The sequence below is a fragment of the Pollicipes pollicipes genome, unplaced genomic scaffold (genome assembly GCF_011947565.3).
Source record: "Pollicipes pollicipes isolate AB1234 unplaced genomic scaffold, Ppol_2.1 Scaffold_4295;HRSCAF=5057_pilon_pilon_pilon, whole genome shotgun sequence".
In the NCBI taxonomy this organism is placed as follows: Eukaryota; Metazoa; Arthropoda; class Thecostraca; order Pollicipedomorpha; family Pollicipedidae; genus Pollicipes; species Pollicipes pollicipes.
The window spans coordinates 42,319,747-42,333,126 of NW_023596461.1; the positions used below are offsets into that span (position 1 = coordinate 42,319,747).

The window sequence follows — 13,380 nt, forward strand, 5'->3', positions numbered from 1 at the left end:
AGTGTATCGCTCCTCAGTGGGCTGCTTGCCCCACCATGCCGTCCTGACCCTCACCCGACGCTCCCCCCCCCCCCCCCCCCCCCACCCCGCGTGTGGCGCTCACCCGACCCGCGCTGTGTGCCGCAGGCTGGAGAACGTCGACGAGTCGATGTCGGGCACGTACTTCTGCGAGATCCGCGAGCTCTCGGGCGAGTCGGGCCAGGCCAGCGTGCGCCTGACCGTACAGCGTGAGTGGCCCCCTCGGCCCGCCCCTGCCCCCGCCTCAGGCATGCTCTATCGCCGCGCGTGGTCCACACGTAGCTCGTGAATGGAGCCGTAGAGGTCGGCGCGCATGCCTGCTTCCGGTGCGGTCCGCTGTCGGTGGGAACCTGGCGCAGTCCTGCGCCGCTCGGCCGCTCGGCCCGGGCGCGAGCGCCGCGCGCGCCGGCGGCCACCCGGCCGGCGAGTGGTGCTCAGGACTGGTCTCAGTACTAACTGACTGACCGCTAGCTAGCATTGTTACATGCGGTGTCATTCCACGTCAGATCGGGCCTGTCCGGTCTCCCCGTTTAACAGTGGACAGACCTTATAGCGATGTGCTTCAAAGAAAACGTCGATTCGAGAGAAGAGAGATAACGCATTGAATACTATAGAAATTGTCGTATGACGTCTGCCATCTGGTGTTTGTTGAAGCAGTCGGCTGACCTTGTTTTACATAACGTCATTCGAGTCCGGCGAGCGTCATCTGCAGCCAGTGGCAAATCTTTATCATTTATTCTTCTATATTTCTGATCATCTTTTGTAACTTGATGCTTCAAGATGACTCCAAACCTGACGAAGCACAATCAGAAGCTGTTTTGACGTGGAATGATGCCCCATTGTTATACGTTTTCATACTTCGTTCCCTCTGATAGATATCACGCATAAGTATACCTTTCATGGGGTTTATGTAGCCCTAATAATGCTATGCTTGTAGACGGTGGTAGCTAGATGTGTCATGCTCTAACCGGTGATTGACGTTCGCCCGCTGGGCAAGCTCGGGGACACCAGCATCTCGCTCACAAACACCCGGCCTACAGACACACAATGTTCACGTAAACGCACGGCGCCGCGACCCGGCCGGCTGCGGGAGTGTCGCTGTGGCCGGGGTGCAGGCGGGCGCTGGTGTCCCCCGCAGTGTGGCCCGCCGCCGTCGCCAGCTGGCTAACAGGTGACCATGACCTGCTCTCAGCGCGCGGCCCGCAGCCGCCGGCCGCCAGCTGCCCGCCGCGCGCGTTCCCCTGCGGCTCGGGCGAGTGTGTGCCCCTGTCGGCCTTCTGCAACGGCCAGTATGACTGCCGCGACCGCTCGGACGAGGCGCGCTGTACCCGCCAGGCGGGCCGCGCGCCGCCGCTGCCCGCTGAGGCGAGCACCGCCGCCGAGCCGCCGCCGCCGCCTCCGCCCCAGCCGCCGGCGGCCCGGGCCGGCCGAGCGCGCGGCAGGAAGAGGCGCCTCCGGAGACGCAAGGGCCAGAAGCGCAGGAAGAGCGGCAGACGCGGCAAGACTTTCAGAGCTGCCAAGGCGCCGAAGCAGTAGCAACGGAAGAAATGGAACGAGAGCAACCGACGCTTACAAATAACTGCCATGTTGAATTCTCGAGGGATTCGTTGTGTCATTAACTTTGCTGCCACTGCCTGCTTCAATACGGTGTAACATTTAGGTTAGCTTATAGAAAATAAAGTTCGTAGTATTCTAGAAGCGCATGTTTGGTACTGCATGGGTTACGCCGAGATCCAGTTGGTACAAGCGATGAACGCCATGTTGGGGTGAGGGCAGCCAGTCGCAGGTACGTTGCATTTCTTCCTTGTAAGCTATTCCAATCTTTTGGTGTGCTTTTGATGTGCAATATGTGCTTCTTTCCACTAACGCTTTATTGGAAGCGGTCGCAAAACGCTGTTCGCTTTACTTTTGGAAAAATGTAAAGTGTCAAAACTCAAACACCTTCTCGAATTTGGACTTGATTGTTTTTCATCGCTGATAGAAAGAAGCTCCCACTCAATTTGAGCAATGGAAGAGCAAAGATATATTCGACATTACCGTTATCTTGCAGCTCGCCACCGCCCTAAGCGTGGATTTAACAGACCCTTGCAACATGTTTGACGTCACTCAGAACCCTCCCGCTGCCGCCATCAGCCCTGGTCTGACCTGACCTGACCTGACCTGACCTGAACCGCCGCCAGCCGTCAACGACCTGTCGATTCGCGTGCGGCCGTCCAGTGACGTGGCGCGCGTCGGCTCCACGCTTGACCTGGTGTGCGAGGTGACCGGCGCGGAGGGCGCGCGCGCCAGCTGGGAGCGCGTCAACGCCGCCCTGCCGGCACGCGCCATCTCCCGGGGAGACATTCTGCGGCTGGGCGATTTGCAGCCGTCCGACGGCGGTCTCTACCGCTGCACGGTCCGCACGCCCGCCGGCGCCCAGTACAACGAGGACTACGTGCTCGCCATACAGGGTGGGTGGCGGGCGGTGCGCGCGGCGCTGCGAGATGGTGTGTGCTGGCCCGCTGTTTCAGAGGTTTTCCAGGATCTAGAGCAAACGGCATTGTATCGGAGCGGACGGGGTCGGGCATCATTATTGATGAGGTGTGCTGGGTTGCCTGGTGGGCTCCCTCGTGAACAACCTGATGGTCTGTCTGATCGGTGGCTTGCCGACATCCCTGCTGCCCTTCGGTCGCTGTGTGTTGGCTGATCTGGGTGGCTCCGGGCTGGTTTCGCGGACCGCCGTGGTGCTGTGACAACTCACGTGAACGAGTCGGCGCTGGTGCTCTGGTGCTGGTGCTCGGCACCGTGCGCGTGACGGTGACAGCCGCTGCCGCGCGCCGTTGCAGCGGAGCCGGACCTGAACGAGTTCGTGCCGGAGCGCTCCGTGCCGGAGACGGTGCGCGCGCGGCTGACGGCGCCGGTCGAGCTGCGCTGCCGCAGCCCGCTGCCCGGCCCCCTCAGCTACACATGGACCAAGACGGACGGCCCCATGCCAGCTGGCCTGGTCACTAGTCGGGTGCGTGGGCCCCGAGGGACTCCACTGACGCTCAGACGGACGCCGTGGCCGAAGTAGCTGACCGGCTGGATCTTGAATGACAGAAGTGTTTCGAAGGGGCGATTTGCACTTACTTTCAGTCATACGTTTGCGAATTGCGTCTGACGGTGGAACAGCGGCAGGTTTATTCGTGATAGCTCATAATATCTAAATAGGTATCGCATCCGAACTTCTGAGGAGATACGACATTTCTTCTACAAATCATTCTTTGCTCCGGATTCAACAGGCGTGCCATCTGCAGGCGAGCTGGACGCAGAACAGCGCGTCACGCCAGAGCGTACTCTGGCGCCTCACCGCGTGTGCTCCCTCACGTCCCCCCCCCCCTCACCGTGTGTGCTCCCCTCACGTTGCACGCCGTATGTGCTCCCCTCACGTCCCCCCTCACCGTGTGTGCTCCCCTCACGCGCCGCGCGCCCGCCTGCTGCAGGAAACGCTGCCCATAGACGTGGTGCGCGTGGACCACGCCGGCATGTACGTGTGCACGTCCAGGAGCGCACTGTCGTCGACGGACACGTCGACGGTGCTGCTGGTGACGGACGTGGTGCCGTCCTTCGGCGCCTCGCCCAACTCCTACGTCAGCCTGGAGACCATCCCGGATGCCTACCTCAGCTTCGATGTGGAGCTGTCGTTCCGGCCTGCCCGGAACACCGGTGGGTGGGCCATTCCTGGCAGTGCTGGTGACGTCTGCCGTGGTGGCGGCCACGACGACGTCCCCGGTGGCGTCCAGTTTTATGTTGCTTGTGAATAGGATTTGGTGCGAGGTCCGAGACTTCCCCAGAACATGGTTCGGTGCCGATGGCTTGGATGCTGTACCTGCTTACACTGCCACTGCAAAGCATCAGGTCTCGTCGGCGCAGTATCTTTGAGGGACGTAGCACTGTTACTACTCGCCATCTTATCAACAGGAGGTTAGACGGGCGCAGCCTCCCAGCAAGAGGCTGCCCGTTGATAGGATCGGAGACTTGGAACGGAGTACAACTGCTGGGAAGCCGAAAGAGACATTCATGCCCCGCTGTTCAGGTGCTGTTTTAGTCGCCTGTGCTCTGAAAGGAATCGCCCTAGCCCAATTAGTAAGACGGTTTGCAGCTATGACCCAGGGCGGTTTGCACACCCCTGGGGCATGATGATCGAGCCGTCGTGTGGGTTAAGGCGCCGGCAGCACGAAGACAGGCATCAGAGCCCGTCGCCGCTGGATCAGTTGCGAATGCGGCGTGCTGCTCTGACTGCGTCAGCGCGCGTGCCCGCGCTTCGCCGCTTCCGGCTGGGGCTGCTCCCGGGTGCGCCAGCGCGGTCCTCTCCCACCGTCCGCCGCGCCGCCGCAGGTCTGCTGCTCTACAACGGCCAGGAGGACGGCGGCAGCGGCGACTTCGTGTCGTTCGGCCTCGCCGACGGCTATCCGGAGTTCCGCTTCAATCTGGGCGGCTCGCCGGCCATCATCCGGTCGCGCCGCGCCGTCGTCATGGATACCTGGCATACGGTCCGTCTGCAGCGTGATAAACATCAAGGTGAGAGCTACGGCGCCCCGCCGTTGTCATGGATACCTGGCATATGGTCTGCCTGCAGTGCAGTATCAGCGTGAGAGCTACGGCGCCGCGCCGATCCCAGCGTGTAACACGGAAGAACTATTTGATCAGAGTGGGCAAGGTCGTAGTGAGCCACTGATAGAGAGGGATATAATTGCGAAGGATACTTTGCTCCAAGGACTTTTCGGACTATTCCCATATAATGACACTCAGTTGCGTATTTGTAAGACGTCTTTGTCATGCGTGACGATACCTGCACAGAGGATAGGCTATTTCATGGTGGAGATTGTCCGCATAGTTTACACGCATGGTCTCCGTGGCATCGCGCGTTTTTCACTTAAAAGTGCTAGCAATGTCGAAAAGCCATCAAAATAGGTTATGTTTCAGTTTACAGTTTTCAGTATTTTCCCATTTTTCATGGCGCAGTTTACTCTTAACATTCTGCGCCATGCACGCGCGACATGTGTCGGAGCTCGAGCAGCCGTCTGCAGCAGCCGCAGCACCCGCAGCAGCGGCGGCGTCTCGGGTCGCTCAGGCATCAGCCCGTCGCTGCGCCGTCTGACGGGGGCCCCCACCCCGCAGGCAAGCTGACTGTGGACGGCGAGTCGGAGGTGGCGGGCGAGACAGACGGCGAGTATGTCGGCCTGGATCTGGCGCTGCCGCTCTACATCGGCGGCGTGCCCGACTTCTCGCAGATCCACGCCGAGAGCGGCTTCTCCCAGGGATTCACCGGTGAGCTGATCCACGCTGAGAGTGGCTTCCCCTGGGGCTTTAGCGATGAACAAATGTTTGCCGGAAAGCCGTCTCGATCGGAGCTCGTCCATAAGCAGTGGCTGATCTACACCAAGAGCGACTTTTCACGATGGTTCACCGGGTTACGACCGTCGTGCGTCGGCGAGTGCTTTAGTTTGTTTGGTTTTGGCTGATGACATGCACGCGCTGGGGAGAATGCCACCGTCACGTGCCTGCAACACCACGAGGCCCGTCTCGCACGCAGTGTTGCCCGGAGCAGGTATGCTGCCGTTGCCTCCGCGCTGCGCACGCTAGCACTGTCCGGCCCCGGTCGGTGCCCGCCGGTGGCCGCTCTAACGGTCTCGTGCCGGGCCAGGCTGCGTGGCCCGTCTCTCGGTGTCGGGCGTGCTCTACAGCCTGCAGTCGGACGCCGTCGACCGCCGAGACGTGCGTCAGTGCGAGGTGTGCCGCACCGACACCTCCTGCCAGAACAACGCCCTCTGTCAGGAGGCGCTCAACGAGCGCGGCCATCGCTGCCTCTGCGCGCCCGGATTCACCGGCCCCACGTGCGACGAGGCCGGCCAGGTCTGCTACCCAGGTGGGTCTGCTGGCCACAGCGGGTCTGCTGACCAGATGGGCCTGGTGGCTGCGAATGAAATGTGCTCTACACTCCCGATTCAGAAACTTGTGATTGAGTTGGCTGTCTATAGCCGGCGGCAAGGTCCAGCTCATCAGATGCCTGACCTGACCCGCAGGCGCGTGCGGTGCCGGCCGTTGTGTGAACGCGCCTGGCGGCTTCGACTGCTACTGTCCGTTTGGCAAGACAGGCCCCCGCTGCCAGCAGGACATCGTCATCACCGAGCCGCAGTTTGGCGGCGACAGCTACATCGCCTATGACACGCCGCGTGCCATACGACAGTGAGTCGCGGCAGTGCCCCGCCGCCCCCCCCCCCCCCTTCCCCTCTAGCATGTTCCTGATGAGAGCAACCGTGAAAGGCGGCTCGACTGACTGGAGGAACGATGTTTACGACGATGGTTCCACTGGCTGTAAGGTGTGCGTAGCTGCCGTCGTTGATCAGATATGAAGTCATGCGCCATGCTCTGTAGCAGGGTGCGTTTGACCTTTCTCAACTGTGCGTCCGAAAATGAATGGGCCGAATGCTTTCTTGCGTCAGTTGAAAAGTTAGTGCTTTCTTGTATGCAAGGTGTCGGCGTGAATGTAAGGCTACCTGGGCAGTCGGATATTTCCAGTGAAGGAAACGAAACGAAATGAAACCGAAGTCCCTGTTTCCACACGCGCAGGATGAGGGGTAAATGTGAACCACGAAACAAATGTAGCGTGATATTCAGGGTCAAGTTTGAGATGCTGCTGAAGCCTGAGAAGGTCGAGGACGGGCTGTTGCTGTATGCTGCCCAGAATGACCAGGGCCAAGGCGACTTCGTGGCCCTCACTATCAAAGACAGACACGTGGAGTTCAGGTGAGAGATGCGGGCTGTTTGGAGACGGTGTGAGGTCAGCTAAGAATTGTTTTACCCTGTTGCTACAGCCATGGCCTTCATATGGCTCTCAATCAATCTACATTGCCATCTGACATTCCCATTTTCGCATCTGCATCCTGCTGTCTCCTTGCCCTTGGGAGGAAAGTCTTAAAGAATACATTCCAGCTTGGTTTTGGCGGAATGCGGATCATGTTAGATAACACAACTGCTTACAAAATACCAAATAGAATCATTCATTCCTCCGCTCCACTGCCTGTGCTGCCATTTTGCCGTTGAGCGTGTGCGGCTGAGTGTTGCGCTGGCGCTGTCAGGTATGACACCGGCACGGGAGCCGCCGTACTGCGCAGCCTCGAAGAGGTCAAACAGGGCGAGTGGATGAAGATTGCCGGCACGCGGCAGATGAGGGACGGCACGCTGAGAGTCAACGATGGTGAGTCAGCGCAGGCGCACCTGATCGCCACGGAACGGACGCGGTCTGTGAACTCCCGTAATCCATAAACTTACAGGCTATCTGAGCTCCCATTCTTTGATCTCTTGCTGTCCTGCAACTTTGGCCGTAAAGCGTTTAGATAAGCTTTCGAGAGGCAATGATTTAGAGAGATTTGTCTCCTAGTCGAGACAGTGGGCAGACGCACTCACGGTCTCGGAGTCACAGCCGCCCCGCCTGGTGCGCCGCTGTGCGCCTGTGAGTCTGTGCCCAGCCGACGCAGGCGAGCGGGCGCGGGGACGCAGGCCCTGGCAGCACGCCACACCGCACTGCCGGCACTGTCCGGCCGTTTGTCCACCCCCCAGGAGAGCTGGTGCAGGGCAAGTCGCCCGGCAGCACGCGCGGCCTCAACCTGCAGACGCCGCTGTACCTGGGAGGCGTCGACGCGCAGGTGATGCGCGTCAGCGACGCCGTCGGCGTCGAGCGCGGCCTCATCGGCTGTGTCGGCTCGCTGCGTGTCGACGACCGCGAGCTGGCGCTGATCGACGGCCGGCAGGAGGCGGCCAACGTGGGCCAGTGCTCGCCGTCGCTGCCGTGCGAGAGGCGCCCTTGCCAGAACGGCGCCGCCTGCCGCGACATCGGACGACAGCCGGACCAGTTCCAGTGCGACTGCGTGGCCGGCTTCTCCGGCAAACGCTGCGAGGTGCGTATCGGTGTGACCGCGTCCATGGTCAAAGGTGCGGCTCTGCTGTCTCGCAAGGATGGGAGCGAGGTGGTCGTCCTCCGTTCAACGAAGGGGGCACCTGGGTCCGGGAAGATCCATCCCTCGGTCCGAGCTTGTTAGTCATCGATGAGTCGGCTGTTGCAGGATGTGGGAGTGGGAACAGCTATTCCCGCCCTTGCAACGGGCCCAAACATTACGTCCAACTGCAGAGCCAGACAGTTCATTTTCCTCGTATATATGTTCCCGTTCCGCCGCCTTCATACGGAAAACATCACCATGCTGCACTCTTGTCTGGGAAGCGGTGAGAAAATCCTTGATGTGAATTGTCAGACTACTTGGCTGCGCTTGTGCTGGTACCGCCTGACACCAGCTCTTCGTGACGAGCCTGTTGAGCCACCGTCCTGCGTGTCTGCATGCGCGTGTTTAGCGGTCTGCGATTTACGGTGTCAGTCACTTCTGGATCTGTTCGTCAGGTGTCCGAAGACGACTGCGCCACAGATAACCCGTGCCAGAACGGAGGAGAGTGCGTGCAGAGGGCTGGCGTGAGCGCTTGCAACTGTCCGATCGGTTTCGGCGGCCCCTACTGCGAAGACGGTAGGTGCCACGACGCTAGCACCGACCTCGGCCTCTGATCACGCCTCTGTGTTTTTGTAGTGTACCTCAGACCAATTTGGGATTGGTCACGCGCCGCTTGCAGTGCGCAGTTGGTTAGTAGTCCATGTTTGCTGCCGGAGCAGAATATCGTGTGCGAGCGAGCGAGTGCGAGGACGAACGCGTTGTCTCCTCGTGTTCGTCTGCTGCCAGCCGTCCCGCTGCCGCCTGACGTCACCCTGACGCCCGCAGAGGTGGAGCTGGGCAGGCAGCTGTGGTTTGACATGCACTCGTACGCCGAGCCGCCTGACGTCACCCTGACGCCCGCAGAGGTGGAGCTGGGCAGGCATCTGTGGTTCGACATGCACTCGTACGCCGAGCTACCGCTGGAGCTGCTGCCTCACCAGTCCAACACAGAGCCGGAGACGGTCAACATCACCTTCTCCACGCTTGAGGACGGCCTGCTCTTCTTCCACGGCCAGACGGCTCGCGAGCCTGGGGCTGGCCAGGACTACATAGCCATCGCCAGTCAGTACCTGCCTGTTGGGACAGGACCGCGCAGCAGTCGGTCATCTGTATCGCTCTGTTCAGAAGGAGCTACACGGTTCTATCGTCACTGAGGCTCAGCATGTTTGAAGGAAGTGTTCCATATTCTAAAGGGTTTTGATCCGCATTAGTCGTGTTGAAGATCATTCGTTGCAGTTTACCCTGTCGTTCTTAAGACCTAAGCCCTTCTGGTCTCTGAGGCATACGCCCGCGAATATGTCCAGACTATTTCACGGGGGCTATTTCAAGGTCACCTTGACATCCGCGACGCGATGGTAACGCCATTCAAATCATGTCATTCTATTAGTCATGCGGGGATCAAGGTGAACAAAATATGGTTGTCGAGCCGTTCATGTTTGGCGTTCGTGAGGACGATGTCCAATGTACGATAACGGATAACAGTTAACGGCCTTCAATTGGTTTCCAGTCAATGTTGTGTAAGGTACGATCACGTAATCAAACAATAACGCATTAAGAAGTACATTTGCTAAATAGAAAATCGTGTCGTCTGGCGCAGTCTTTTGCGCTTACAATTATAGCAATAGCTACAAGTGACCATATTTCATCATACCTGATCTTTGCTTCCATATATTCAAACGTGGAACATTCCCGTTAAAAAGCGCCGCAAAACGGAGGGACTATTTTGGACAGAACTAAATTGATAGCTCAGTGTATTTGGCAGCTCGTGCTCAGGTGCCACTTTATGGCTGCTACCGTCGCCTAGCCAGGTGCCTCCCCCCTGCGTTAGGACTAACTTTATTGATGAAGGCGACCGAACCACCATTGCAGACCGCGTTTTTGGCATGCCTCATGATCACTGTGTCAGCGGCCCTGAGCTCCTGTCGTGGTCCAGACCATGACCTGCCTATCCAAACGCCGGTCAGCGCTGCGCCCTGGTGTCGGCCAGAGGTCCTCGGTCCGCCCCACTGTTCTGCGACCGGGCAGCAGCCGAGCATCACCCTGCACCGCCGATGCTGCCTGCGCCCTCGCAGCCAGCGGCCCCAGAGCCCTGAGAGCCGGTGGCCCAGAGCCCTCGTAGCCGGTGGCCCCGGAGCGCTCGGAGCCGGCGGCCCGGAGCCCTGGGAGCAGGCTGTCCGAGAGCCCTGAGAGCCGGCGGCCCCAGAACCCTGAGAGCCGGCGGCCCAGAGCCCTGGGAGCCGGTGGCCCCAGAGCCCTGGAAGCCGGCGGCCCGGAGCCCTGGAAGCCGGCGGCCCGGAGCCCTGAGAGCCGGCGGCCCCAGAGCCCTGGGAGTCGGCGACTCCAGAGCCCTGAGAGCCGGCGACATCAGAGCCCTCGGAGCCGGCAGCCGGAGGGCCCTCCCAGGAGCCCAGGCGCTGTCGCCGCGCGCCCGTCGTGACCGTTCTGCTGGTGCCGGCAGTTCGCGGTGGCCGGCCGGAGCTGAGCTTCGAGCTGGGCTCGGGTCCTCTGCGGATCACGCTGCCGCAGCGCGTCGACGACGGCCTCGTGCACTCTCTGGTGGCGCGCCGTACCGGTCGCGACGGCGAGCTCGAGCTGGACGGCGTGCGCGCCGAGTCGGACGCCTCGCCCGGCTACCTCACCATGATGAACACCAACGGCAACATCTACATTGGTGAGTGGAAGATCGCTCTTCTAGAGCGCGCGCGGTGTGGCTTTCCTCCTGGCTTCAACGACCACCATGGCCAACGGCTTCGATGAGGATGCTCGCTGCCTCGTGCGCTGGTTGCAGCTGAGGAAATGGAGCACCCATGAAAGCCTTTAGCCAACAGTACTGTGGTCAGGCCGCCTGGTTCTAGTGTCTTCGCCACCGTCTTTGTCCTCACACCCGCGTGCTGTGAACCAGAACCACGGCCGGCCCATCACCTAGCTGCTCTCTAGCCTGCTGTGCGTTTATGTCAGACGGTCCAAGTACTGCCCGATTTGTGCGCGTGCTGACCCGGCTGATCGCAGTCCCGACTCATGGAGCCGGGCGAGGCGCCTCTCCGTTTGGCAACGCTGCCAGTCTGAGGCCGGGCGTGACGCTCCCCAGGCGGTCTGCCCGACTTTGACCTGATGACCGAGGGACGCTTCTCGGCGGGCCTGGTCGGCTGCGTGCACGGCCTGGCCATCCAGGGCCAGGAGGTCAACCTGGCCAACGACTTGCAGGGCGGGGTCAACCTGATGGCTTGTGACGGGTGAGTGGGCCGGCGACCGACTGTGGGCGCCGCCGCAGACCGACTCGGGGATAGTGGGTGTCTCGCCCGTGTCAGATATAAAGGCCTCCATACTGCCGCCTGTGAGTGCAAAGCTAGAAGTGAGTGGAAAGCTGTAAAGCTGTAAAGAGCTTATACTGCCTAATTCGTGATAATAAACGATAAGTGGACAATAGACTATACTGGACGAGTGTCGATGTGACAAGCAGAACCGTGACATGCAGATTGCTGAGGCTGGCGTCATTTGCATCAGGCTGAGACGTTCAAGACCTTAAACTGCTGTGTTGTGCACGTGCTGCGTACAACATTTGTGCTTTACGTTTGTCCTCAACATTTGTACATTTGTGTTTTACGGCACAATTGGTGAGGCAGCGTTCTGTTGGTGGTGAGATTAAACGACTGGTGTGTTTGGCGGCCGCGAGCCCGACGTTTGGCCGCCCGCACTATCCTGAGCCCGTTGTCTGACCGTCTGCCCTGTCCTGAACCTACTGTCTGCCGCCCGCTCAGTCCCAAGCCCGTTTGGTGGCTGCCCGCACTATCCCGTGCCCGTTGTCTGCCGTCCGCTTTGTTCCGAGCTCATTGTCTGACCGCACGCTCTGTCCTGAGCCCGTTGTCTGGCCGCTCGCTCTGTCCCGAGCCCGTTGTCTGCCCGCCCGCTCTGTCTCAAGCTCGTTGTCTGGCCGCCCGCTCTGTCCCAAGCACGTCGCCTCGTCGGTCGTGCTTCTCCATAGAGCGTCGCCCTCTGCCGCAGCGGGCTCGGCATCGACGACGTGCTGCCCGGTGAGGAGACGTCGCCGCTGCCGCTCGACTACGACCAGTACGACTACTACGATGACGAGCCGCCGTACGAGACCGGCGAGCAGATCTCTAACGGCACGGATCACTTGTTCAACATGGACGACTATGACTATCAATACAAGAACGACCAGAACGACTACTTGCAGGGCGGCTGGTCGGACCTGCTGGACAACTGAGCGAGGCCGCCGTCCGGAGTGTCCGGCGGCGGCTCGGCCCTGCCGCGTTCGGGCGGGGTTGGAGAGGACCGTGGCATCGTGCCTTCCGGGGTGACCGCGGTCGTTTGTCCAGCTTTGGAGTCTATTTTGGTGGTAATTGTCGTGCACGGGGTAGTGGTGAGCTCCAGTCGAATCTCGTCAGAAGAATGTGCCAAAGCCCGATTGAATTGAGGGCGACTTTACTATATTGAATGCTTGTGCGCTCCGCGACCAGGACGAGTGCAAGAGTCGAGCGACGGTGAGTTGGCTTGTTTTAATTTGAGCGCGCCGTTTCGGTTCGTCGACGAGACCTGGGCGGTGCGGGGAGGGCGGCCGGCGCCGCCTGCGTCCGCGGCGCCCTCCGCGCACTGTCCCGCCGTCTCCCCCGTCACTGCCATTTGCTTACTAACCGTGCCGCGCGCCGTGCTGGCTCCGCCTCCACTGCCCGAGCGCGCGGCTCCATCCTCGGCGGCGCTCTCGTTAGCGGTACGTGCCCGCGCCGAGTGAGCGTCCGTCTTGTCCGTGTTCAGTCCGATTTCACTAGTCAGTGTGCGTTGTCGTGGTGCTCAGCGCGAGCGCCCCCGCTCTCTGTCCGCGCCCTCGGGTGCCCGGTTGGCGCCGCCGAGGTGCGCCCTCCCGCCCTCCTTGGTCCGCTTCGCTTCCACATATCACCGTTGATTTCGGCGCCGATCGGTCCCCGCCCGGCTTTGGAGCGCGGATCAAACCGGTTTTTCGAGCTCCCGCTTCGTAGCCGCTCTCAAGAACGTCCCTCGTTGGAGTTGTGTAATTGTTGCGGCGATGCCGACGCACTTGCTATATGTCTATTTGTATTTTAACGTGTCGCCAATAAAGTCCTGCTCTCACGGGATCTCTGACTGGCTGCCGCACCACCGGTCGAGTCGCAGCTGACTCCGGGGCACTCTCTGTTCGCCGCGATCTGACGCCGTTGGGTTTCTGGGTGTATGAGAGTAATTGTGTCATGGCCATGCTGTTAGTGCGGTTGTCAGCGGCGCCTCGGACCACTGGTCAAGCCGGACAACTGAGGCGACAAAAAAATCCGAGCCCGTGGAGACACACGCGAAATGCCATTCAAGTTATAACGATGTAGACCATGGAATACGT

The 13,380-nt window shown here is 60.4% G+C and overlaps 1 protein-coding gene across 13 annotated transcripts in view; it reads left to right on the top strand.

Annotated features, from left to right (window-relative positions):
* trol (terribly reduced optic lobes) overlaps positions 1–13,121 on the top strand; it is a 113,130-nt gene extending 100,009 nt beyond the window's left edge. For 12 of the 13 annotated variants that reach the window (XM_037219830.1, XM_037219835.1, XM_037219831.1 and 9 more), the window contains 16 exons: positions 127–227; positions 2,199–2,468; positions 2,844–3,013; positions 3,480–3,702; positions 4,375–4,557; positions 5,158–5,307; positions 5,684–5,905; positions 6,063–6,225; positions 6,658–6,786; positions 7,119–7,237; positions 7,600–7,937; positions 8,432–8,552; positions 8,880–9,077; positions 10,474–10,686; positions 11,104–11,248; positions 12,018–13,121. In XM_037219830.1, the coding sequence (XP_037075725.1) occupies positions 127–227; positions 2,199–2,468; positions 2,844–3,013; positions 3,480–3,702; positions 4,375–4,557; positions 5,158–5,307; positions 5,684–5,905; positions 6,063–6,225; positions 6,658–6,786; positions 7,119–7,237; positions 7,600–7,937; positions 8,432–8,552; positions 8,880–9,077; positions 10,474–10,686; positions 11,104–11,248; positions 12,018–12,240 (2,968 nt within the window). In that variant the 3' untranslated portion in view covers positions 12,241–13,121. Of the gene's footprint in view, positions 1–126; positions 228–1,210; positions 1,717–2,198; positions 2,469–2,843; positions 3,014–3,479; positions 3,703–4,374; positions 4,558–5,157; positions 5,308–5,683; positions 5,906–6,062; positions 6,226–6,657; positions 6,787–7,118; positions 7,238–7,599; positions 7,938–8,431; positions 8,553–8,879; positions 9,078–10,473; positions 10,687–11,103; positions 11,249–12,017 lie in introns of those variants that run through there. The other variant, XM_037219843.1, reaches the window with a different exon arrangement.
* The last annotated feature ends 259 nt before the right edge of the window (positions 13,122–13,380 follow it).